The sequence below is a fragment of the Durio zibethinus genome, chromosome 9 (genome assembly GCF_047325235.1).
Source record: "Durio zibethinus cultivar Kanyao isolate XHJ-2024 chromosome 9, ASM4732523v1, whole genome shotgun sequence".
NCBI classification, from domain to species: Eukaryota; Viridiplantae; Streptophyta; class Magnoliopsida; order Malvales; family Malvaceae; genus Durio; species Durio zibethinus.
Window position 1 is genome coordinate 2,013,617 of NC_143170.1, and position 25,481 is coordinate 2,039,097.

The 25,481-nt window shown below is 32.3% G+C and overlaps 3 protein-coding genes and 3 pseudogenes across 6 annotated transcripts; 5 read left to right on the top strand and 1 right to left on the bottom strand.

The window, feature by feature from the left end:
* Positions 1-1,904: 1,904 nt before the first annotated feature.
* On the bottom strand, positions 1,905-5,641 carry LOC111305072 (calcineurin B-like protein 1). Its single transcript, XM_022902253.2, has 9 exons — positions 5,305-5,641; positions 4,585-4,761; positions 4,149-4,231; positions 3,832-3,891; positions 3,086-3,194; positions 2,944-2,996; positions 2,664-2,744; positions 2,332-2,444; positions 1,905-2,246 (listed from the first exon to the last, which is right to left on the bottom strand). Exons 2-9 carry the CDS (start codon positions 4,661-4,663, stop codon positions 2,183-2,185), a joined length of 642 nt encoding a protein of 213 aa, XP_022757988.1. The 5' UTR covers positions 4,664-4,761; positions 5,305-5,641; the 3' UTR covers positions 1,905-2,182.
* A 6,954-nt stretch (positions 5,642-12,595) lies between these two features.
* Positions 12,596-16,674, top strand: LOC111305076 (serine/threonine-protein kinase SAPK3-like). Its single transcript, XM_022902265.2, has 9 exons — positions 12,596-12,965; positions 14,256-14,330; positions 14,626-14,727; positions 14,833-14,886; positions 14,966-15,058; positions 15,170-15,262; positions 15,606-15,710; positions 15,803-15,901; positions 16,079-16,674. Exons 1-9 carry the CDS (start codon positions 12,843-12,845, stop codon positions 16,355-16,357), a joined length of 1,023 nt encoding a protein of 340 aa, XP_022758000.1. The 5' UTR covers positions 12,596-12,842; the 3' UTR covers positions 16,358-16,674.
* Positions 16,675-16,825: 151 nt separating this feature from the next.
* Positions 16,826-17,937, top strand: LOC149516702 (uncharacterized; annotated as a pseudogene). The gene is made up of 2 exons (XR_016344943.1): positions 16,826-17,574; positions 17,695-17,937. The product of XR_016344943.1 is annotated as an uncharacterized LOC149516702 (transcript).
* A 682-nt stretch (positions 17,938-18,619) lies between these two features.
* On the top strand, positions 18,620-22,358 carry LOC111305082 (peptidyl-prolyl cis-trans isomerase). Of its 2 annotated transcripts, XM_089765366.1 has the most exons (6): positions 18,620-19,122; positions 19,739-19,837; positions 20,046-20,090; positions 20,538-20,675; positions 21,223-21,590; positions 22,220-22,358. In XM_089765366.1, exons 1-5 carry the CDS (start codon positions 18,736-18,738, stop codon positions 21,583-21,585), a joined length of 1,032 nt encoding a protein of 343 aa, XP_089621492.1. In that variant the 5' UTR covers positions 18,620-18,735; the 3' UTR covers positions 21,586-21,590; positions 22,220-22,358. The 2 variants fall into 2 exon arrangements, with proteins under 2 accessions (XP_089621492.1, XP_022758014.1); XM_022902279.2 differs by lacking the exon at positions 22,220-22,358 and having other exon boundaries at positions 21,223-21,819.
* Positions 22,359-22,433: 75 nt separating this feature from the next.
* Positions 22,434-22,928, top strand: LOC149516703 (phospho-2-dehydro-3-deoxyheptonate aldolase 1, chloroplastic pseudogene; annotated as a pseudogene).
* A 97-nt stretch (positions 22,929-23,025) lies between these two features.
* On the top strand, positions 23,026-25,386 carry LOC111305090 (phospho-2-dehydro-3-deoxyheptonate aldolase 2, chloroplastic-like; annotated as a pseudogene). The gene is made up of 4 exons (XR_016344944.1): positions 23,026-23,294; positions 23,454-23,730; positions 24,572-24,817; positions 24,915-25,386. The product of XR_016344944.1 is annotated as a phospho-2-dehydro-3-deoxyheptonate aldolase 2, chloroplastic-like (transcript).
* Positions 25,387-25,481: the final 95 nt, after the last annotated feature.

A 25,481-nucleotide genomic window follows, 5' to 3' on the forward strand; every position in this document is an offset into this window, starting at 1 on the left:
TTTAAATTTTTCATTTTTATTATTTAAAAATAGAGTATTATATAAAAAAATAATTATTTGCATGTTTTAACATTCTATTGAAATTTGTTAAATTTATCGCATCAACTGTGCAAATGATCCAAAGTAGAACTATCTTTTCAAGATTGGTTTAGGGTCAAAATAAATCATAATGAATATAATTAACTCAAAAAGATATAGTGCCAGTCATTAATTATAATTTTAAAATTTTAAATTTTAATTTAATTAATTTATATAATTATTTTTAAAATATATTTAAATTTTAAATTTTAAATTTTAACATTTACATATTTTTTATCTTCTTAAAAAAAATTCGACTTCAAAAGCCTAATGAGAAGGTGAGTAGGTGAAAATCAAGCGAGTTGACAGCTTATCACGGTAAATACATCTTTCTTAGGCTTTTTACTTGCATATTGGGACAGATTAGGCCTGAAGGAGTATTGGAGCTCTTGCATTTGTATTCCGTTTAAAAAGGCTTTAATTTCTGATTTGGACTGGCATGCTTTTATAGCCTACTATTTTGCCTTGGGCCTTTTACGTTCAATCTGGTTGTCCAGATAATTGAAAATTTTCTTAGCCCCATTTACAGAAGCCTTTTTCTTTTCCTTTTCATATTTCATCTTCACGAGGTTCTTACACGCTTGAACCCAGGTTGCGCCCCAAAATCAATATAAATATTATAGTTCACTCACAGCTAAAAGTGCTATAGTTCAGCTAAAAGTGTTATAGTTCACTCATAGCTAAAAATGTAAATAATATATTAATATTTATAAATTATTTGAATTTAAATAAAATTTAAATTCAATTTAATTATTATCGAATCGCATTCAAGTTCGAATAATTCAATTTATCGATCGAATTGAATTTAAAAATTTTTATATCTAACTCGAGTAACTCATGAATCTAATCGAATTTTTATATTTAATTTTTTTTATTATTTTAATTAATAAAATATTTCGAATTCGAATATAAATAATCAAACTCTTATTGAATATAAAAATCGAGTTTATTTTAACATATTAATCTAACTTAATCTAATAAATTCGAATAACTCGATTTTAATCACGAATCAAATTTGAATTAAAAAAATAAAATTCGATTGAGTTCAAATCGAATATCAAATCTCGAATTGAGAACTGAACTGAAACTCGAATTTTTTACTGTATCAACTCGATTATACCCTAATCGCAATGAGAAACGTAAGGTTGCGTCCAAAACCCAGGTTCAAAAGACGGCTGAAGGAAACATCAACAAGTAACCATTTTTCCAAAAAACTTTAAGTGTAAAATTCATGCCAAACGTACTCTCAGAAGCAAAATATAAACTGTTAAACAAGTAAACAAACCCCCCCAGGAGATGTGAGCTATTCTGGTTTATTCAAAAAACTCATGAACTCAAGCCATGCTCGATCTTAAGTAAATCAAACTACGAATCAAACCAAATTCTATTAACTTCAAAAATTTACAAATTTAATTGATTTTTTATTTTTTAATATATAAATAAATAATAAAAACATAATATATAATTTCAATGTTTATAAGTTTATCAAACTTATCAAATTAGATTCATATCTCAATTAAATTACAAATCAAATTCAAAAAATATAAAAAATAAAATTTGCTCAAGTCCAACTTCGTACCTCAAGTTTTCAATTCAAAAACAATTTAGTAAAACTTGCTCAAATCAAACTTCAAATCTCAAATTTTCGAATCAAACTCAAGCTTACTAGTATTTTCGAATCTAACTCAAGCTTACCAGCTTATCGACTTAATTACACCCTTACCCCACAACCTATCCTAATTTTTTACTTCCTCTGATCCTCCTTGTTTCTTAGATCCATGTAATTACTAATGTGTTAAAAGCCAGTATTCGAGCAATCCATCCAATAGAAACAAATCTAACCCTGGACTGAAAATTTGCCTCACTACAAATCAGTGATTAAAAACAGCGAAAACCTGAAAAGGTTAATTAGAATCCTATACAATCAACCAGCAATCCTAATTATATTTTAGCTGGCCACCCTTTGCAAACTTGATAGCTTTAGCCTTACAAGAAAATCCAAGAAAACTTTCTTAACGTCAAGACGCTCAATGTCAACTAACCATGTAAAAAAAGTCTTTCAACCCATTGCATGAACATGGTAAGCCGAGCATGTACTCCCCAGTCATGTGGCAACCTCATCTACTTCAGAATTAAATACAAAGCTTGGAAATGTTGTTGTAATGTCCCTGCATGATTCATATACCAAAATGAATGAGCTTCCGGATGAGTAAGGTTTCAATGTTAGCTGGGGATAACATTGGTAACACATACCTGAGGTATGGAAGGGTCATGATTTTCAACAATGATGGATTACGGGAGACAAAGTTTTGCCATTCAGACATATCTATCTTTCCATCTTGATTAATGTCGGCATCCAAGAATGTCTGTTCACAAATCCCCATGGCTCGGTAAAAAGTTGCAAATTAAGTAAAATCCCATCAAAGAGTTACCACACAAATATTAATATTACGTATGACTACTGAAATTCTGGTTCACCAGAAAGATTTAGGGAACTATTGATTCAAAAAGATTGGCAAATATGTTTGATAATGTCCAACAGTATCATAAACACTTTATGCAACCATACCACAACAAGCTCTCACCTTATCAAGAATTGCCTCAATGGTTTCATCAGCTAACTTCATTTCAGATTCACATAAAAGCGCAATCAGCATTTGCTTGACCTGCCAAAATCACATAAGATAAAGATGCCTGCAAAGAGGTTTGTGCAAAAATTTAACTGAATCAAAATATGAGTATGGATGATATGCAGCAATCTGTAATCTTTAAAACCAGTTCCACTCGAAATAATGCAACTGAATCAAAATATAAATCCAGATAATATTATGATATATAAATAACAAACATATAAGGCCTAAATACCTCATTACGCTCAATAAAGCCCGTTCCATCCATGTCATAAAGTTTAAATGCAACTGCAAAATAAAACCACCAACTTAAAAATGAAATGAAAGATTAACGCAATCTATGCAATTCAAGATAATTATATCAACTGTCTACTTACAATCCATCTTGTCCTCTTGTGATACATTTGGATGGAAGACATTGAGTGCTCGAACAAAGTCACCAAAATCAATGACTCCCTTCTTCTTTGCGTCAAATAAATCAAAGATCTGCATGTATCAGATTGTTGCATAAGTAAACTAATTCAAATCTTTAAATTGTTCCCCAGAAGACCCAATTCATAACTCTCATATTGGTACTGAATTCATGTTTACAGAAGGAAATTGAGACCAAGTAAAATGATCTACACCAACTTGGGCAAGAAATCTAAAAGACTTTGATCTAGGATGTTAAAAAGGATGGAAAATGTTTTGGTTGATATTATTAACATCCCATAAAAACCAATTGTACATTAAGGTATGTATGCCAATGCCTGCTCAAAAGAAAGAATATAACGACTATAAAAAAACAATGTTGGAGAAATGTGCCACATTTTACTCATAACAAAACAGCATTATAACTGTACAAATAAAAGAAACTTGATTTCTTAAATCATGCATGTAATGATTGGACTGAGAGACATCTCTCATAAAGCATTTGAATTTTATACATAATATTTCTACAAGATAAATTTGACAACATGCCCTCAAAGCAAACTTCAACTCTATAGATAATCATGCAGCCAGATCGCCCATTGCTAGCACATCACATGCCCATGAAACATAATTGAGACAAAGCAAAATGAAACTCGAAACTTAAAGTAATATTTAATTTCCCATAAAAATAAAAAGCAACAAAATATATTACCCGATTTGCAAAAATGTTTTCCTTCTTTCGATTCTTAAACAGAGCTAACTGAAACTCTTCCTGCATATGCAACAGAAAAGTTAGATGGGCATTAAATTGTGCATGCAATTTTCAAATTTGACAGAAAAAGAACAGTAAGGAAAAAAAATTCTCAAGGAAGCAGGGAGGAAGGAAGACAAACAAAAAGCAAAGTAAAGAGAACCATGCAACAGATCACAAACTCACACATGACATCAAATGTGATAATCCTAATTTAAACCACATTAAAGAAAAGTAAAAAAATCCCTGGTTGATACAGAGGAAGCCCAGAACTTTACCTTGCTAATCAGCCCATCATCAATCACAGAACTGCTGATGCTCTTATATAGCTCAAAGAGTGCTTCAACTTCACTAACACTAACTGCAGATGCAAGGAACAACAACCTAATAGTCAAATTGGCAGAATAAAAATAGGCATGGTTAGCAAACTAAACAATTACTAGCCAAAATACAAAGCAAACTAAATAATCTATTCCAAGCTGATTGAAATCATTCAAGTCTTTCAGGAAAAATTCCTAGATTATCAAAAAACAAAACCAAGAATAATTTGGAAATTTTCCTACTTAATTGGTTACAAATCCATGTTTCTAGACCAATGGTTGAAAACCCCAAAATAAATTGCCTTCTCAAAGCATTAAGGTTTCACCTCATGAAACCAATCAGACAATTGGGTACACGCAATGAACAAAAAGTTGTAACAATTTGCAAACTTACAAGCAGTTTGTGAAGCGAGAGTAATAGGGTCTTCGTATCCGGGGTATTGTCTTGTTCCTTTAGATTGAAAGCAGCCCATTTATTGGAAAAAAAGAAAAAGAAAAAGAAACAAAAAGACAGTTGCTAGACTAAGACGTCTACGCTTTACTATGTTCTCTCTGCAAAACCATTGTAAACCTGCATATTCATTCACAACATCAATTAGAAATCAAAAGAAATATAATATTAGAAACAAAGGGGAAAAAAGATGGAAGCTAAATCAACAGATCTCAGTCTAAAAGGAAAGTTTCAACAACTATGAATAAGATAAAACCCTAAAATTTCACAACAATTATCGAAATTGTTCTGAAAATAAAAAAATAAGGAAATAATTACAATTTAATCATAAATCTTTTCTTTCGTAGCTGAGAAAACCAACGCGAAAGCCAATAATGTACTTTTTTTTTTTTTTCAAGTAAGAATCCGTTTAGAGAGAGTCATGAAAAACTTTGAAAAAGAAAAGAATTTAAACGGAAGTCAAATCAATCGATCAAAATCCAAAACCTTATCCGCTTTTCTTTTTAATAAATTTCTCCACCAAACAAACAGCATAAAATATAGTTTATTAAAAAAACTCAAGCTTGAAATTTTAACAAACAATGAAAAACAAATAAAAAAACTCATTCTAAAAACGTACAATCTTTTAAAAAAAATAAAGAAGCCATGAATTCAGAAACTTACCGGACCGGAATTTTGGCAGGAAAATCAAAATCCGTCGGCTAAAGAACGACAGATGAAAAAGGCTATAGAGAGAACTTCGACTTCCAAATCTAAAGAAGAATGAAATAATCCGATGAGAATGCGAGAAAAGCCGAGGGCTTATATAAAGGAAGAGAAGGGTTTCTCGAGAGAAAAAAATTGGATGGGTTAATCCGACGGTTGAGATTGCTTTGATCTGATCACAAGAAAAAAGTCCAGCTTAACGATGCGCTAACTTTCGGGTGTTTCTTTTTTCAAAAAGAGAAGCAGCGAAGTTGGAAACGCGAAACAGGACCTGACTTTGATGAGGGCTAGAAGTGCTGGAGATGGAGGAAGCGAGGCCGATAAATAGGACTCGGTCGCGAGTAACGGCACGTGCCTTTGACGCGAGTGGTTGAATTTGATTACTTTACGCGTCAAGGAATTTGGAATATTCTCTCGTGCAAATCAAAGAAGTGGTAAATTACTTTTTCTGGTGGTAGTTGGAGACAGTAATTTTCAGGTAATCTTACTAACGTATCTGTTAAATCAGTTTTTCCCTAAACAGTAAATAGTAAATACATGCATAATGTTCGTGATTTTCTTTTTATTATTATTATTATTATGCTTATTAATATAGGGAAATATTTGAATGTAAAAAATTCAGCCTTTAATTCATGCAATACCCACTATTTTTTTCTTGATTTTGTTATAATTAACAATGGGATGCTTCTAGTCATAGATTTAATATCTATGTAATATTTGTTATTGTGTAGATCAAATTCGATCATTAAATTTATATATGCTTTTAATTTTAATTTTAATTTCATAAAATATTATTTTTTTTAAATGATTAATATAATTTAATTGAACTAAAAATTAAGTTCGCTAAGTAATTAAGTTGGTTTTTAATTTTTATCCTTTTAATATATACCAAAATATATAATTGGTTTATTTATTTTGCAGCTACCAATGAGAAATTACATTACTTTTTTCCCCCCATTTAAATTAAATGTTCTTGTTAGAGCTTAACTTTGTCACCATTTGTTTTTTTATGCATTCGTTGGGTTTTATAGGTTAATTCCTTCTCATTTCTTTAGTTTTTTTTTTTTTACTTAATATCTATGCATTTTTTTTTATTTTTCTTCTTTTTTTAAAGAAATCTGTAAAATGTGTGATCTTGCTGTTCAATAAGAATATGCTGCAATTTTCCTATGGTTGTTGAGTTTGGTGTATAGCCTAATGCAGATGATTTTGTCCCAAGTGAAAGGTTTGTTTAATTTGGACTTAGCCCCTTGGACAGGGTACTTAATTAAAACAAAGCTTAACATTTAACAACATTAATAAGACAAAATGTCCTTGCTTAGCTAACAATCATAGGTTGGGTCGGATCTAAGGATTGACTTAATTGGATTCCTCGAAATTCAAAGGATTCGAAATTTTTAAAAATAAAAAATTTTATTGTTTTTAAATATATTTTAAATTAAAATTAAATAAAAACATACATTTTATTTATGAAATAAAATTTTGATTCAAATCCGAATTTCAAAACTCATGTTTAGAACTCAACTTAATGATGTAATTAATTGAATTTGAATTAATATAATATTAAATTTGAGTTCGAGTTCAATTCTAAATTTGAGATAAAAAATTCGACTCGAGTTCAATCAAAATTTATTTTTTTAATTCAAATTCAATTCAAAATAAAAATAGAATTATTTAAGCTCATTTAATTATGTTTGATTAACATATAAAAATAAACTCGATTCTTATATTTAACAAAAATTTAATTATTTGTGCTCAAACTTGAATTTGAATTTAAGATATTTTATTAATTAAAATAATAAAATATATATTAAAATATAAAATTTTGATTAAACTTGCGACTCACTTAAACTGAGTATAAAAATGTTTAAATTCGATTTGATCAATAAATCAAGTTATTCAAATTCGAACTTGACTCAATAATAATCAAATTAAAATTAAATTTTATTTGAATTAAGTCTGAATAATTTATAAGTGCTAATATATCATTTACACTAAATTTAATTAAGCTCATGAATAAATATAGGAGGAATGGATCTATTTTTGTTACTACATTAATTTATATGAACATTATTTTCATAATCTTCATTGATTTGACTTAGCAGATACTCCAAGTCTCCAACAAATCACATGATCCTGTTCGGTTTTTGTTGGCCTCATTATTAAATGTAACATGTTACATTGACCCCGATGAAATATAAGAGGAAACAAAACTGCATGTGAAACGGATTTGAAAGGGAAAAAAAAAAGTTTTGTTCGGATTTCTTAGGAAGAAAGAAAACGACAGCAATAATAATTATATATTCTTTTTTACATAATTATTTGTTTATTTATTATTGGTTTTTTAAGACAGTTTCTGAAACTTGTCCCCTTATGTTTATAGTATTGCACCAGAGGCTGGAAAAACAATAAGGAGTTGATTGCTAAAAACAGGAGACCTTTTACATTGCCAGCCAAGGAAAGAAATAGATAAAAGGGGATAACAACAAATAAAAACAGATGATTCTGGTGTCTCATTTTTCACAAAATGCTTGATATTGTTGCCATTCCGAACTTAGAAAAATAAAAAGTGGCCCCTTATGCCTTAAAATATTTGTGTCAAATAGAAGTGTAAATAATTCATTAGTATTTATAAATTATTTGGGTTTGATTTGAATAAAATTTAAATTTAGTTTAGTTATTATCAAATCGAGTTTAAATTTAAATAATTTAACTTATCAATTGAGTCGAATTCAAATATTTTTATACACAGTTTGAAAATTTTAAAAGTCTAATTGAACTTTTTATTTTTAATATATTTTTATTATTTTAATTAATAAAATATTTCGAATTTAAATTCAAAAAATAAATAATTAAATTTTTATTGAATATAAAAATTAAATTTATTTTTATATATTAATCAAATTTAATTAAATAAATTCAAATAATTTAATTTTTAATTCGAATCGAACTCGAATTAAAAAATAAAATTTGATTAAATTCAAATCAAATTTTAAATTTTGAAAATAAATTCAAACTCAAATTTAATTTTATACCAATTTAAATTTAATTGATTATACTCTATTATCAAACTTGGTATAAAAGAGCTTATTGGAAGTCGGTTAGAAGCAAAAATTAAAATTATTTTTAACATTTGTACTTTAACAGTACTAAAAAAATAATAATAATGAAGCAAGAAAAGATGGTGTAATGGATCATCTTCCAAGAGGTGTGGTCAGGCTGAAAAGGCCAGGCAGGTAGTCGGGTCTTAGGTTGACATGGCTTGGCCTGAGCTGACTTGTTGTGTGAGCTTGAGGAATTACGTCTAGACCTATCCAGATCGATCGCTGACTTGAAGGTCTTGAAACTATATCGGATAAGATAGATCGATCCTCCACGTCAATTCGACACAAATATTGAAAATTTTTTTGGTATGTTGAGTCGTTCTTTAGAGTGAAGTGACGAATTTACATTTATGACCATCAAATGCCTTTACATTTGTAAGTACTTGGCACCACCAGTATCCGAACGGCATTTCAATTTTTAAAGCCATTGTCAACAAGCGATGAGATTGCATTTTTGGGAAATGAAAATTTTATGAAATATATATATATATATATATATTAAAATATAAAATTTTATCAAAATTTTTCATATCAAATTTGATATTGAATAAAATTAATTATTTTCATTGATTTTTATTAATTTATATGAATTTTAATAGAATATATTTTTTTATTAGTATATGAATATGAAACATATTTGGTAATTTTTAAATTATTTTTTGTTATTTGATTTTTTTTAATCTAATAAAAATAAAATAATGAACAAACTCTTGAAATTATTTTTTTTTATTGCAACTTATTTTCTTTTACATTTTACTTTTTCAAATCAAAATTTTTAAAATTTTCAATCTTTTTCAAAAAAGCAATTGTGATCCTATCCTAAAGTTTAAAGATCCTAAAACTAAAATTAATTTTTTATTTTTATCTTAATATATTTTTACATTAAAAATAAAAATTTTTATTTAAATATCATATAATCATATTAAGTATTTAAAACTATCATGATAAATTGATTATATTATTATTATACTTTAAAATTTATTTATTTGATTTTTGAAGATATTGTATATTTATTTTACAAATTATTAATAATATTATTATATATAAATTTATGTATATTTATAAATATATTTATAAATATACTTATATTAAATAAAAAAATTTAAAATAATATATCAAAACAACTAATACTAATACCTACATTAATCAAACTAAATTTTAGATTCTTCTATCTGATTTTTTTTATGCAAACCCTTATTACTATTATTGTAATACAATTAGACAACTTTTTTCCCCATTTGTCAACAACTTCCATTAATTTATGTTATCTTTTTCTTTCCCCAAAAGAAGTTATTGCCACTAAAATTTAGCTAATGTTATCTATGAGAGAAAATTATTTATTAAGTATCAACTTGGAGACAAGTAAATTATTGCCCATATTTCATCTTAAAGGAATTGAATTTCTTCAATTTTTAATGAATAACTTATTCTCATTACAAAATTAAGGTTAATTAAAAAAATTTTAAATAGCTCTTCCGAGGAATCCCATAGCGTATAAAACCTCCAGCCGGGTGGGTAGCCGACCAGGCAGGAGAATGAAAGAACACAAAGGCATAACCAATGGCAGAGGTGAGCGATGTGGGATTTTTGAGAGCTACAGAGGCAACTTGCAGCTGTTGAAAACTGATGTCAGGGAGTGAAATTTGACTGACAGTTTGAATAGAAATACTGGTCGGCAATGGTTTCGCTGTAACCATTCGACAATTTATGAAGATTATCCGATATCTTCTTCATCTTTTTGGTCATGGTTGTCAATTTATGAAGTCAAAATTAGTTAGGAATGAGTTCATATTGTAATCAAAATTAAAAGAAGAATGGCTTTTGTGTGAATATTCTGGTGATGAATTTGGATTGTTTCACTTTCATGTGAGGCAGCGTTCAATGGTTGCAGATTCCTGGGGTCCAATGTATCTTCTTTCATTAACTTTTTCTTGACCACTTCTCTTCAACTTTTAGGCATTTTCAAATTTAAACCTTCATTTTTTTTTTCTGCATCATGAAAGTTTTTAAAATATATATATTAAAAAAAAAAAAAAAAAACCTCAATCCTGGACTGGACAGCCATGTCATCAATGTTATCAAAATCTCATTTGACATCACGGCTTGTAGCCCGAAATCTAATTCGGTCAAGATCGATTCTGGCATGGGCCTAGCCTATTGGATTTTAGAAGCCTTAACTATTTTTTTTCTTCAAGTTTGGTGAATTTTGTGAAATGAATTTTTAACTTTTTCTCTCTTTTTTTTTTTTTCATATTTTTCTTACTAGTTATGGTATGGAAAATGAATAATCTATGTTATACAATATGAGGGGATTCTTATAAAAAAAAAGTATAGCATCAATATTTTTTAACAAAAAATATAATTTAAAATAAGACAATATATTGTGAGTGTTGGAATTTGCTTTTTAAATTTATTAGATATTATTTTAAAAAATAATTGTATAAATTAATTAAATTTAATTTAATATTTTTATTTGATGGATTTTACGATTCCTCACCTCTAGTTGAAAAAAGTAATAATAACATGGTTATATAGGGAGACTCATCTTACAAAAAAGGTTGTTTCTATGAAAATATTCCTTATTCTAAATAAAAAATAAATGCAAAAAATAATAGGTGTCTTCCCATGGGAAATAAAATAAAATAAAAAAGTAAATGATGTTTGAAACCCAAGATTTTAAAATACAAACAAATTAGAATTGATATAATAATATTGAAACAGTTCCAGAGATTTTTAGGTACACCAACCTTTGTCATGAAAGATATGATTATTTACAAAGTCCGCTCCAAAAATGGTGGCCTTTTACGTAGTTCCAGACAGAAAAGTATAAGAAATATTATAAAAATATATATTTCAAACATATGCTCTCAAATAAATTTGATAATTTAAATATAATAATATAATATGAAAAAAATATTTAAAATTTTAATAATTATTATATATAAACTTAATAAATGAAAAAAAATTTATATTTTTATATCAATATAAATTATAATATGTTTTTTTATATAAAATATAATTTAAATATATAAATTTTAATATTTCATAAAATTCGGATATATAAATCATTAAATCTATTATCAGACAATAAATTTTATTTCTTTCGGTGGAAACCCCAATGAAGGCTTTATCAAGTATAAAAATGAAAAAAAAAATTAAGTCTTTTGCGGCAAGTTAATTGGAGATTGGCATGGCAAAGGAAGGAGTCGAGTAGGGATTTGAGAGTTGAGACGGAGTCCTTGAGCACGAAAGTCAAACACAACACGCTCCCCACATGATTTTGATCAGTAACAAGATTAAAAAAAAAGATTCTGGACAGCTAGATACCGACCAACAAAGCGTGGGACCCTATGCTCTAATGCTGCCCCATCTGAACAAACAGCCAGTAGGATGTTACTATCTCCTAAAAGATGCTTGCTTTTCACATTTGCAAACTTTAGCGCGTGAACACAAAGAATTTTTAGGCGCAAAATCAGATATCCGATTCAGTTTTAATCTTGGCTATCAGTGGGGCCCGCCATTGACGATTTAAGGCGCGTGAAACGACATTTCCCGGGGATTTAATCGCGGGCAGTTTCGGAGGCATTCCTATAATTTGGATAAAATATTCCGGATCTCTTCTTACAGACTCTTTGCATAGATTAAGGTAGTCAAAGTACATTGCAGCCTACATTTCATAGTTGCAGTTACAGTACCCATTCATCTGGGACCCACAGGCGCACGTTAGCCAATAATATATAATTTTAATACTCCTGACTTAACCTGCGCCTCGTGTCAGATTACTTAGACACAGTTTTTTGTGTTGTCAATGTGTTTGTCTCCATTATGGCATTATCCGAAACTTTAGAAAATTATGAATGGCCCCTCAGTCCAACACGTGTCCTTCAAATATTATGCCTGTAATTCTTTGATTTTTGTTTAAATTTGTCGTTGTTTTTTAAAAAATTTTTTAAAGATTTTTCTAATTTATAAATTATTTATTAACAAAAAAATAAAAATTCAAATTTAAATATTTTACATTGAGATTTTAAATTTTTAATTATTTACGTCAACCTCTATCTCACTAAAATTTCTTAAAACAGTAGAATTAATTAAACAATGGCCGTACTCAAAATTTCTTATTGTTTTGGTGGAGTAAAAAAGTGGCTTGACTTGTAAACTTATAAAGGGTTTGGTGATTAAGGACTTGAAGAGGAAAGGGTAGGTTAGGTGATTTTTTTGCTTTCAAACACTATTTCTTTACATTATTTTGTTTCTTTTGGAAAATCATATTTTCTTGGTCTTTGGTCTTTTTGTTTTCGAACTCTTTATAGACAGGATATCTCTCTTTGATAGTTTTTTATCTAGAGTCTTTTTTTTTTTTGAAGTTTTCACATTTTTCTTTTTGGTTTGATGGAGGAGAGATATGAGCCAGTGAAGGAGCTTGGGTCGGGGAATTTTGGAGTGGCAAGGCTGGTGAAAGACAAGAAGACAAAGAAGCTTGTTGCGGTCAAATATATTGAAAGAGGAAAGAAGGTAATATTATTATGATTTTAAGTATCATATTTTTAATTTCCAGCAATTATAGGAGCATAATCTGGGCAAAATCTCTGGCTGGTGATTGGTTTGTATATCGAGACTAGTAGTTCATTTCTGGTCTTTTATAGAAAGTTGTTTTGACTTTTCCATGTCAGGAGACTGGTTAAATAAGGCTTGGCTAATGTCTTCAATGGCATTTTGTGGGATAAGACACGAAATGTTGGGCAAATATTGTCTTACCATAATAGTGTTGACATCTATGTTTGAGCTACTCGATAATATCGTGTTCATTGTAATTATAATATACTCATAATGGACTATAAATGTATATTGAAAGTGAAAGTTCCCTACCTTTTGTCGCGGGGGAAGAGACCCTTGCTTAGTGAAGTTATTGACAAGTTTTATTTTCTTGAGAAGAAAGTTGTGTTGTTGAAACATTGCTTAGCTTCCTACTTTTTGTTGATAAAGAACAACAACGAAAACATTGCATGAGTAAGGGTCAAATTGCTTCAAATTATTAGATTAAAATTACTTTCCAAGTTGTTTAGGGATGAAACCTAGATTAGTTTGTCCCTTCTATTTAAGGATGGCAAGATGAGGGGTTTAACCAAGTAATGTTATCTTGGTGGCAATGAGAAAGTGAATCTTTGCTATGTTAGTGCCGAGGAAGGATGAGCTATATATGATGGTTAAAATATCCATTGGTACCTCTCAATATACTATTGAGAAGCAAATTTTAGTTTGATTTTTGCATTTGCCAATGTTGTTCCGGTGGTAACAGTTTTCTGATGGGAAATTTCTAGACTTTCACTAGAAAATTTTTTGTGTTTTAGCATTTATATGTTCAGAAATAGCTGAAAAACAAGTAGATGTGACATTGTTGGCTTCCTGTTATGTTTCTCGTGCAAAGATGTCCATTCTCAGTTGTTGTTTCTCAATTTTGTTTTATGCGAACATTTAGCCATAAATTCTTAAATGGGTATAATGAATGATGATTGTCATCTGAAGGAAATTAAGGTTACTTAAGTTCATATGTTGAATGTCATGCTCCAAGATAATTCATATTCTTTTTGTCATATTTTGTTATGTTATAATCTTCCTTTGCGCTGCCGCCATACAAAGGAACTGTCTTTCTTTCAAAGTTTTCAGCAATGGACATGATGTTTGGGTTCTCTCCATGAGCAACAGTGTGTTGCCTGTTGAATGTGTCAATTTCATTTTCTAGTATTTGAGTCTCACTTCCACAGTATACATTAATGTACATAAAATTTCTGTTTTTGGCTTCAGATTGATGAAAATGTACGGAGGGAAATCATTAACCACCAATCTTTAAGGCACCCAAACATAATCAGGTTCAAAGAGGTGAGAAATTGATATTACTATTTATTAGCAATTTTGTTGGAATTTTAGGTTCGAACATTAAAAAACTAGGTCTATTGAAGCATTTAGAAGAATATTTCAAGTTTCTTGATTTGGTTTGTCACTTCCATCAAGTAGCAGTTTGAAACCGAGTGTTCTGCACTGAGTATTTGAAGTTCTCTGCCCAAAAAGTATTCTGCATTATGAAAAATTAATTGATTAAACTCTGAAGTCGAAACAAGGCTCTATACAATTGGCTAAAGAGCAAAATTTTGTAAGGGATCACATTTCTCTGCAGGTTTTGTTGACTCCAACACATTTAGCTATTGTCATGGAGTATGCTGCTGGTGGTGAACTCTTTGAGAGAATATGCAGTGCAGGTCGATTTAGTGAAGATGAAGTGAGTTTATGTCCTTATTCAACGTCTTAATGTAATTTTCCTCTTGTTAATTTGCATGGAAGTCATCTGAGTTAATGTTTTCTTATAACATTTGGCTCTCGGCAGGCAAGATTTTTCTTCCAGCAGCTAATATCAGGAGTCAGCTACTGTCATTCCATGGTAAATTAAGTTATATGAATACCTTTTCAGGTTTTGTGTGATGGCCACTTTCTTACCTCATTCATTACTTCTGCTGCAGCAAATTTGTCACAGAGATCTCAAACTAGAAAACACACTTCTGGATGGAAGTCCGACACCACGTCTTAAAATATGTGACTTTGGTTACTCCAAGGTTAATTCCTAAAATCAAAATAAGTCATATCTGTTATACATCTTTGATGGATTCTGTACTATTCTTATTCTAGTTTTTAATATTCAATTCTTTAATTCCTTTTGTGAGCAGTCTGCTGTGTTGCATTCACAACCAAAATCAACTGTTGGAACACCAGCTTATATTGCCCCGGAAGTCCTATCACGAAAGGAATATGATGGAAAGGTATAAGTTTTCTGTTTGCTAAGCAAATGTCACAAAGATAGTCAACCTGGAATATTTCTTGTTTATTTATGGAGCATAAATTTGTGCTTGTTGCAGTTATGCGGTTATGATACCTAACACACATACACACACACATAATTATAAACCCTGTATTCCATACCTCCATGCATCTGCTAGCATATGTTAATTCAGTTAAGGATCTAGTGAAATACCTCTATCAATCTTCCAAAACAAAAATCCACTGTCAATAAAAATATCGATTTTTTCCATTTGTAACTAGTAGTTATGGTGTCCTCTCCTCTTACTTTTTGCTGGTAATTTGATCGTCTATGATTAGTTGTAGATTGCAGATGTTTGGTCCTGTGGTGTGACATTATACGTGATGTTGGTTGGAGCATACCCCTTTGAGGATCCTGAAGACCCTAGAAATTTCCGTAAGACCATTGGTGTAAGTTCTGAACTCTGCTCTTCACTTAGATGAGTTATCGTTTCCTTTTGTTTTTTTTTTAATGTGAAGTTGAATCATTTTTATTTTAACAGAGAATAATGAGTGTCCAATACTCTATACCCGACTATGTGCGGGTGTCTGCAGATTGCAGACGCCTTCTTTCTCATATTTTTGTTGCCAATCCCGCCAAGGTACCATTCTTTTTCTTTTTTTTGCAAATTTTTCTTGTCTTAGAATACTATGCATGTTATTGAATGGTATTGTCCATCTAGAAGGAAAACCATTTCAGTTTTAATATTGGTTCATTTCTTCTTTAGTTCCACTGATTAAAATATTTGTATACTGATTCTTTTATTCTTTGCTTAAAGAGGATTACCATCTCAGAGATCAAGCAGCATCCTTGGTTCCTCAAAAATTTACCAAAAGAACTGGTTGAAATTGAAAAAACAAACTATGCAGAATCAGAACGTGACCGACCATCTCAAAGCGTTGAAGAAATAATGCGTATCATACAAGAGGCTAAGACATTGGCCGAAGGAGCCAAAGTTGGTGAACAAGCTGCTGCTGGTTCATCAGACCTTGATGATGTTGAGGCAGATTTAGAATCTGAAATTGATGTCAGTTGTGACTTTGATGCCCCAATGTAAACATGGCCTTTGTAACTGCTTCAAGAAGATTTGTGTCTCTAGGCTCCTAGTGTGTTTTAGGATTATAGCTTTGATATGCTTTTATCATACTGGATATGCTGTATAGCAAGACTTACACTGGAGTGTGTTTCCTTACAGGCAGCAACGAACTCGTAGTGTTTTTAACGATTACAGCTTTGATATGCCTTTTTCATACAGGAAACGTTGTACAGCAAGACCTACACTGGAGTGTGCTGCCTTACAGGCAACAATGAACATTTGTGTGTATAATATGGACAAACGGTGTCTCATAAATCTTATGTTATTTTCTACTGCTATGAACACTATCAGTTTTACAGTTTATATTTTGTAATCAAGGTGTAATTTGGCACGTTCTGCTGAATGCTTGACTCATATGTTATTCCCTTGTTCTCCCGAGGTTAGCCTTTGCTAGTTACTTTTAATGCCCCTTATCAGTTAGGCTGTTAGAGTTATTAATAAATTTTTATGCATAAGAAAGAAACTGATGCTTTAATATGTAGCTTTGCCCAATCGACCAAGCCTATATACCAAAAACTTTTGGTTGCAGTACTTCGAAATGGTCCTCTGTGAGAGGCAAAATTTGGTAGCATTTAGATACATTTATGATACGTTGGCAGCCTGTAAGAACTACTAACATCCATATATGCCTATCTAATTCATTGTTGCTCTAACCCTGTAGTGGGAGGGGCTGGGATCAATAGCTAGTGCTGCACTGTTGTATGGTAATAGATTAGATTCCAGAAAACTTGGTTAGCTTTGTTATGAACTCTTTAGTCCTTAATTTTTTGAGCTACACATACGTGTGCCTTAGAGATGCTAACCCTAAATAACGGTACATTTTTTTGTGGAAGAAATAAAAAGAAAGAGAGAAAATATGGAGACAAAAACATTGGCTTTCGTGGTGTTAGTGGTAGTGTTTGCAGTTGCTGGAGACATGTGGGAGGTTAAGATGGCTGGTGCAGCCCTCAGTGCTGCTCACTGCAAGGAGGAAAGGAGTCTTGCATTTAATGCTTGCAAGCCGGTGGTCCATGGTAAGCTTCCAACCCCAGAGTGATACACGCGGGTAAGGGTTACCCATGTAGAATGCGTTTGCCCCGACCTCAACCCCAAGCTCGCTGCCCTTATTGATCTCAGTCGCGCCATCCGCCTCATTGAAGGCTGCGGTAGGAGGGTCCCTCAACACTATAAACGTGGAAGTAAGCTCTTGCATTTCTCTTTTAACATTATATGTATATATGCACGTGCATGAACAAACACATCAGTTGATATAATCTATTTTTCTTACTTTCCTTTGTTTCTTGTTTTTCCTATGGCAGGTATCACAACTTCAAGAAATTTGCCCTCCTTTGGATATTGTTATCTGCTATGCTTTGAGGAGTCAGCTGCTTCAAAAATAGAAATAATTAAACAATAATGGATTTTGAGCAGTGTATAAGTGCTTGCATATTGGCTAGAAAATTTGTTACTATTTTTTATTCTCAAAATCAGGTTGGGACTTGTGAATCTCTCTGCCCTTTTTAGTACCAAAAAAAAAAAAAAAATAATAAATCAATTTGTGAAAGGAAATAAGGATGTAAGTGAAGTCCTCATCAAAATACTAATAAATTTTCATGAAAAAAATAGTAATTGAAATTTTATGAAAAGGATAATTTATTAACCTTTCAAAAATTTTAATTCATTTATGCACGTCTTTTCTTCTCATGGACTATATTGAAATAAAAAGAAACAAAGTGAGAACGCCTACTAAAACTTATAATTTTAATATATATTTTATGCATTATTAGTATATAAAATTTATACATTATTAATAAATTAAATAATATCATTTTGTTAATAAAAAATATATTAATTTATAAAAATAAATATAAAAAAATTTATTTATTTTTTTAAAATTACTCATTAATAAAATAACATCATCTTATTCATTATATTAATAAGATAAAATTATTATTTGATGAAATATAAATCCTCTAGCTATAAAACTAAAAAAAAAAAGAAAAAAAATCAACCTCTTTTGGTAGCAAGAACGGCACCGTTAAAATCTTTCACCATCACCAGAAAATGATCAAAATCGTCCTCTTCTCCTATCAACTTGACAAAGGTGAAACGAGCCAAAAGTTGGCTAATTCACGTTCCAGATAATAGTTAGTAGCCAACAAAGAAAGTTAACTCACCAACTTTCTCTTTTATAAAGAAATTTAGTTTATTGATAAATATCCCCCATGAGTACGTTTACTTACTGTCTCCTCTGTTTTCACAGTCAACGCTCTCTCCCAAATCCAAATCTCTTATCTCATTTCACGATCCAAAGTTTCCAAATTCCCTTCTGGGTTTTTCTCTTCACTCCTTAATCTGATATGGGTCGTAGGCCAAACGACCCAGAACACTCCCGTTTCGCCTCTCTCGTCCTCGTCTTGGTGGCTCTGTTCTCCTGTGTTCTGGTCTATGCAGTTGTTTCTACTCTCTTGAACCCCAATGTAAATTCTCAAGCTTCCAGGTTTGGGTCTTTGGAAGTGGTGATGAGTGGTGATTTGGGGGAAAAGAAGGGTGAGTGTTGTAGAGGCATTGAGAATTTGGAGCTGTGGGGTGCAGCTGTGAAGTGGGGGTCTGAGTTCAAGTTCAAGTCCTCTCTGGAATGTTGTCAGGCTTGCAAGACCATGTGTAGTGGCAATGATGGGCCTTGCTTGTGCGATACTTGGGTTTTCTGTGGGAACAAGGAGGCCTGCGGATCGAGATTTGGGGAGGTGGGTTTTCCTTTTTTAACTTGCTTTTGTGATTGATTTTTAACCCTTTATTTAAGGTGAGTCTGAAATGCCAGATTGGATTATTACCTGTTCTTAATTGTTTCACTTTTATGTTTTTGGTGGTGCTTGTTTGCCTTGACCTGGTGAATTCATTAGCGTGACTGAGAATTGAGATTTGACAATGCTAAATTCTGTTCAATCTGTTTTCTTACTGTCTAAAACTTGGTACTAATTTGCTTGTCTAGTCTTCAATGTATTATCAGGAGAATGATTAACAGATTTTTAGATCAAACATTATAATTTCATTTAGAATGGTATAATTTAAGGGGTGCTTACGCAAAAACTTTTAAATCTGCTCAAGAATCTTGGCTTGTATAGTTCATTTCTGAAGAAGTTAGCTGGAATGATCAAAGACAAAAGATACTTCTGATCTCCTGTTGCTATTGAATCTCACATTATTAGGTGCACTTTCATTTAAGCTTAGTCATCTTCTATCATGGCTTAATTGGGTGGTGCAAAAGGTGGCTTAATGTTCTATCTGCTTTTGGTGCATAAGGTAATTCTAATTTTAAATCACCAGAGCTATAGTCTTATATTTATCATTTTGTTCTACCAGTGTTGGTTGAAGAAACAAAAGGATACTTTGTCCCCTGATCAGCAGGATGCCGGGAAAAGTGTTAGTTGGACTTCTGGGGTCATCTTCGGGAAAGGAGAGGTATGCAACATAAGCTTGATGAAAGTTTTTCGATTTTCTTTTTCTATTTTTATGATACTGGCTGCATAAGCTGATAATTTGAGTACTTTTTTCTGTTAATTATTTTAATAGGCACAATTCCTCTTTAACCCTTTTATTGTTGAAATTTCATGTTTCTATCATGTGAATAACACTTCTCCAGCATTGATGATCATTCTTCTCTGTTCAGGGCATTGTTGGGATGGAAACTGAATATGGTACTCTTCATATAAAAGTGAGTAATTTTACTTCTAGAACGCTATGCTTCCTCTGTTTTTTGTTATTGTGGGTCCTGTTCAGCAGTATCGTAGAGTGTGGGACTGTTAGTTACAGCTCTTTCAGAAGCTATTATCTGTTCTATTGCTTCACTTTTTTAGCCTCTTTCTGCTAGTTATAGTGGGAAGTAACGTAAATAAAAGATGAATATTTCTGATCTTAGGATTATTACTGTGATCAGCATGTGCCATTTAGAATTTGTTTGCTCCTGTTTTGTTAATTTTTCTGGTTGACATGTTGAATTTACAATGAAGATGGTCCTTCTTGTGAAGCCATTGAATTAGTAAGACCTTCTCCGAACAAGGTTTGGAGTTTTATATAGGTGATAAGAAAACAAATTTGGAGAATTTCAGAAAAATTAAAAGATAATTAATTGTTGCCTCCAATTATTCTTTGTTTGATGCAGCTTTTCCCAGACTGTGCCCCATATTCTGTGGCCTACATTCTTGAGTTGTTAACATTGCGCCATTGTGCTGGTTGCCAAATATATCGTGCAGAAAGCCGAGGACAATCTTGGGATTCAGAAGGAAATCATATAAAAGATGTAAGGAAATTTAAGAGCATCTACTTGTTTCTTTTGGGGCTGCCATTGTTATAAGATTGTAGTGTTTTTCTTGATTCTTATTTTCTTTTTCTTTTCTTTTGTTTTTGACCCATAAACTCTGTTATAGAATTTGTGATTTGGTTTAACTTGGACTCAGGAACTTTCTTTAAGATGGATTGAGTAGCTCACCGAGCTAGGTCTTGATGTGGGGCTGATGGGCTAGAGAGGTTCTAGTGGATCTTCGATTTCACCAATTTTATAGCAATTCAAATGATGATACAAATATGTCCAAAAAATCCATCATTCCCTGCTATTTGCTCTCTTTTCTCGTTAGATTTCTGTTTCTTAAGCTAGCGGAGAAGAGAAATTCTTTCAACAGTACATTTGAGGGAAAATTATTTCTATCAAGTTGGTCATTACTGCAGGAAAAGAAGTAGAGATGGTTCATGCTTGTGTGTATTTTTAATCAAATCAATTATTCATACCATATGCTTCTAGCTAATGAAGATTTTATATTTCTAATACCAAGTTTCTGACAAATTTATAGGCTAATTATGGCCCACCATTTGCACTGATTCAAGGGATTCTTGAAGCCCAAGGAACCCCATTCAAAAAGATTCCAACAGAGGCTTGCCCTACCATAAGAAGGGGATCGGTTGCCTGGATTGGCTTTGGTCCAGAGTTCTTCATAAGCCTAGCTAACCACGAAGAATGGAAAAATTCGTACACTGTATTTGGTTCTGTTCTTCCAGAAGACATGGAGATTGCAGAGAAAATCGCACAACTTCCAACCAAATCAGATATCTGGAACAACATTAACGTGTCTGTCTTGCAAAAGCCTGTTCCCTTGATTATGCGAAGAATGAAGAAGAATCTTGGAGATCTTAATACAAATTTGAAATCAGAGTGAAGCTGGTATTTATATATTTTTCTTGTTTGTTTCTACAATTTTCTTCATATTTGCTTCTTTTTTAAGCTTCATTTATTCCTCTATTTTTCTTTCAAAAGCAGTAATGCAAAGGTCTTGAGTCAATTTATTGGTCTCATGTATTTTCTTGGTAACTTTGAGAAAGGTGTGTAATTTGTGCTCAAATCACTTTATAATAAAGCTTAAGCAACTAGTTGTGCATCAAGAAAAAGAAAAGTTGGATTGTGTTCTTTGGAGCAACTCTTCTGCCTTTTCTCAAATGGTTTTGGGGTATGGCAACATTCAAATTGTTCTGAACAATTCTAAAGATTTTTGCCATATATATATATATATATATATATTTCACTCGAGGCCGTTGTCATGAACTAAATTTTAATTATTATAATATCAATTTTAAAATAAATATATAAAAAATTTATATTTTAAAAATTTATTCATTTATGAAATGGTATCTTTTGATTTATTTTATCAATAAAAGTATTATTATTTGATTAATTAACAGTATATTAAATTTATATATTAATTGTATATTAAATATAAATTCATATAAAAAATTCTCTCAAATTGGTTTATGGCTTTATAGTGTATAATTCTTCCTAGCTGCTCTTGCTATCAGTTAAACAAGGAAAGCTAAAAGATGTAATAGAAGCCTGCCGAGCGTCAACTGGTAACGCAGCGTTGCATACCTTTGACAGGGAACAGTTGTGCCGCCGAGTCCATTTTCCAACGATCATAAAATCCGTCAAAAGAATCTTCCTTTCCTAGTCCACTTTCCACATCCTCCATCACACACGCACACGCTGTCTCTGCCTCAACCAACACTGAAGAACATGGCGGTCGCACTCGCAGGCTCTGCTAATCTCACCGCCCCAAAACCCTCTCTCGGAGGTACCTTCACCATCCTCCCTCTCTCCCCTCTAATGCCAACCCTCCACGTCACAAGAAAACCCAACCCCACCATTATCGCTTCCGTCTCCGCCTCTTCTTCTTCTCCCTCTACCGGTCAAGCCCAATGGTCTCTCGATTCCTGGAAGTCAAAACGGGCCCACCAACTTCCTGAATATCCGGATGCGGACGAACTGGAGTCGGTACTCAGAACAATCGGGTCGTTCCCGCCAATTGTGTTCGCTGGGGAGGCAAGAAAGCTGAAGGATAAGCTAGCAAATGCTGCCGTCGGGAAAGCGTTTCTGTTACAGGGCAGTGACTGTGCAGAGAGTTTCAAAGAATTCAATGGCACCAACATTAGAGACACTTTCAGAGTCCTTTTGCAGATGGGGATTGTCCTCACTTTTGGTGCCCAAATTCCCGTCATCGCTGTCTGTTAATTTAACAAAATCCCAACTTTCTGTAGCTAAATTTGCCCCATTTTAAGACAAAAAGCTTTGATTTTTTTTTTTCCTAATTGTGTGATAGGTTAGGAGGATGGCAGGGCAATTTGCAAAGCCAAGGTCAGACCCATATGAGACAAAAGATGGAGTTAAGTTACCAAGTTATCGAGGAGATGACATAAATGGTGATGCTTTTGATGAGAAATCTAGAGTTCCTGACCCTCAAAGGCTGATTAGAGCTTATCTTCAGTCTGTTGGTACATTGAATCTCCTCAGAGCATTTGCTACTGGTGGCTATGCTGCTATTCAAAGGGTCTCCCAATGGAATCTCGATTTTGTTAGACATAGTGAACAAGGAGACAGGTAAATCCTATTGTCATTGGAGCTGCATAGATTTGCAGTAATAGTTGAATTTGTTCACAAAAGCAGGTTTCCATCCATTGTTGCCATCCCAATGCCAATATAGGCCTAGGATTTGTTTCTTGTTGTTGGCTTTAGAATCTGTCTTTGATTTATAATTAGGTACATGGAGCTTGCATAGAGAGTTGATGAAGCTCGGGGATTTATGGCTGGGGCTGGGTTAACTATTGATGACCCTCTAATGAACAAAGTTGATTTTTGGACATCCCATGAATGCCTCCATTTACCATATGAGCAAGCCTTGACTAGAGAGGATTCAACAACCGGCCTCTATTATGACTGTTCTGCTTACATGCTTTGGGTAGGTGAGAGGACTCGGCAGTTAGATGGAGCACATGTTGAATTTCTCTGGGGTATATCCAATCCTCGCGGTGTAAAGGTACATGGTGCTTATTATCTTTTAGAGTCTAAAAGTCATTGCCAATTAGATTTGTTTAGATAATCATCACATTCCTGTTAACTGTACTTTTGACAGTGAGCAAGAGCCTTTTCTTGAGTTTTTTTATTATCATTAGTATAGCTGTAGGGATTCTATTCTATAGAGGTAAGAATGTAAGGTATGCTATTATATTGATCAGCTAGTGGGTTTGAGTTTCGTATCCTCTTGGCTCCTTGCTATTAAAATGGAATTTAATATCTGTTAAGAACATAATTTTGATTCAAATAGAGAACCATCTCTTAATTGACTCCAAACCTTTGCTGTAAAGTTAACACTCGTGGTTCTTGGTATGATTAGTGAGAATGCAAATCTGTGCGTTAGACAATCATATAACTCTTGCTTGTTTTGAGACTCATCGTGGCATCACCCCTTGCTCTGGAACTTCATAGTTAAATTTTAGTTTGTTTGTCTACTGACAAGAGTTAGTACATGAAGTTGAAGGCTTTAGGCTTTCACGTATTTGTCACTTTACGTCATTGAGTAGGCCCAGTTGTTCCTTTTCGAGTAGGGAATTGTGCAACTCAAGTTTTATATAATTTAAACTTTTTGGTTTTTAGTGTCAAAATATCAAACCATAAATCTAGTGAACAGTTATTGAGTGAGATTTGTTGATTTGCATATGTAAAGCTTAAGTGCATGTAAGGTTCAAGTTTTAGAAACCAAACCATAGTTTTTCCTTTTCTTTTAATCAGTAACTGGAGGGAGAAAAGGCTTGATGTAGTTTTAGTTGTTATGTTTGAGTGGTACTTTTTGGTTGCTGATATCTCCATGAATCATGTAGGTGAGAGATAAGATGGACCCGAAAGAACTTGTAAAATTGTGTGAAATTCTTAACCCTCGGAACAAACCTGGAAGACTGACAATAATCACCTGAATGGGAGCTGATAACATGCAGATAAAGCTTCCACATCTTATTAGGGCTGTGCGCCAGGCTGGGCTTATTGTCACGTGTGTGAGTGATCCCATGCATGGAAGTACAATTAAAGCTCCATGTGGTCTCTAAACTCGTCCATTTGATGCAATCAGGGTAAGAACTCTTGAACTAAAATTTCTTAGCAAACCTTTTTTTTGGACTGTAGTGAAGCCTAAATGTGATATTTTTGTCCCTTTTACATTCTTCTCAGGCTGAGATGAGGGCATTCTTCGATGTTCATGAACAAAAAGGGAGCTATCCTGGAGGAGTTCATCTGGAGATGACAGGGCAGAATGTAACAGAGTGCATAAGAGGGTCAAAGACTGTAACTTTTGATGACTTGAACTGTCGGTATTACACACATTGTTACCCTAGATTAAATGCATCATAGTCATTAGAGCTAGCCTTTGCCATATCAGAGAGGTTGAGGAAGAGAAGGCTCAAGTCTGCCAAGGAATTTCTCACTGGGAACAGAGTTATTTAGTAGTTCAATGGCATAAGCCAGTCAACTGCTCAACCTTGACTCTGTTGAGAATAATTATTTAGTTAAACTTTTTTTTTCATTGTCTTATGTCTGCAAAGGAGAGAGCTTTTTGTACTGGTATAAATTACTTCCATTCCCCAAAGGAGCTGTGAACTAATCTCCTCGTTTGATACTATAATCAAGGTGGCCGCGTTTGTTAGATCGAGTGTGGATTTTTATATGTAGAATTGGTGATCTCTGCTCCTCATTTTACATTGGATAAAAGCTTGGTTACCATTCAAACAAAAGTAATAC

Coding starts and splice junctions, on each gene's coding strand:
- LOC111305072 (XM_022902253.2), bottom strand. CDS start 4,663: ATGGGCTGCTTTCAATCTAAAGGAACAAGACAATACCCCGGATACGAA. Junction 4,232..4,584: donor TCTCGCTTCACAAACTGCTT/GTAAGTTTGCAA, acceptor TTGCATCTGCAG/TTAGTGTTAGTGAAGTTGAA. Junction 3,892..4,148: donor ATGATGGGCTGATTAGCAAG/GTAAAGTTCTGG, acceptor TTGCATATGCAG/GAAGAGTTTCAGTTAGCTCT.
- LOC111305076 (XM_022902265.2), top strand. CDS start 12,843: ATGGAGGAGAGATATGAGCCAGTGAAGGAGCTTGGGTCGGGGAATTTT. Junction 12,966..14,255: donor ATATTGAAAGAGGAAAGAAG/GTAATATTATTA, acceptor TTTTGGCTTCAG/ATTGATGAAAATGTACGGAG. Junction 15,902..16,078: donor TTGTTGCCAATCCCGCCAAG/GTACCATTCTTT, acceptor CTTTGCTTAAAG/AGGATTACCATCTCAGAGAT.
- LOC111305082 (XM_089765366.1), top strand. CDS start 18,736: ATGGGTCGTAGGCCAAACGACCCAGAACACTCCCGTTTCGCCTCTCTC. Junction 20,091..20,537: donor ATGGTACTCTTCATATAAAA/GTGAGTAATTTT, acceptor TGTTTGATGCAG/CTTTTCCCAGACTGTGCCCC. Junction 20,676..21,222: donor AAGGAAATCATATAAAAGAT/GTAAGGAAATTT, acceptor ACAAATTTATAG/GCTAATTATGGCCCACCATT.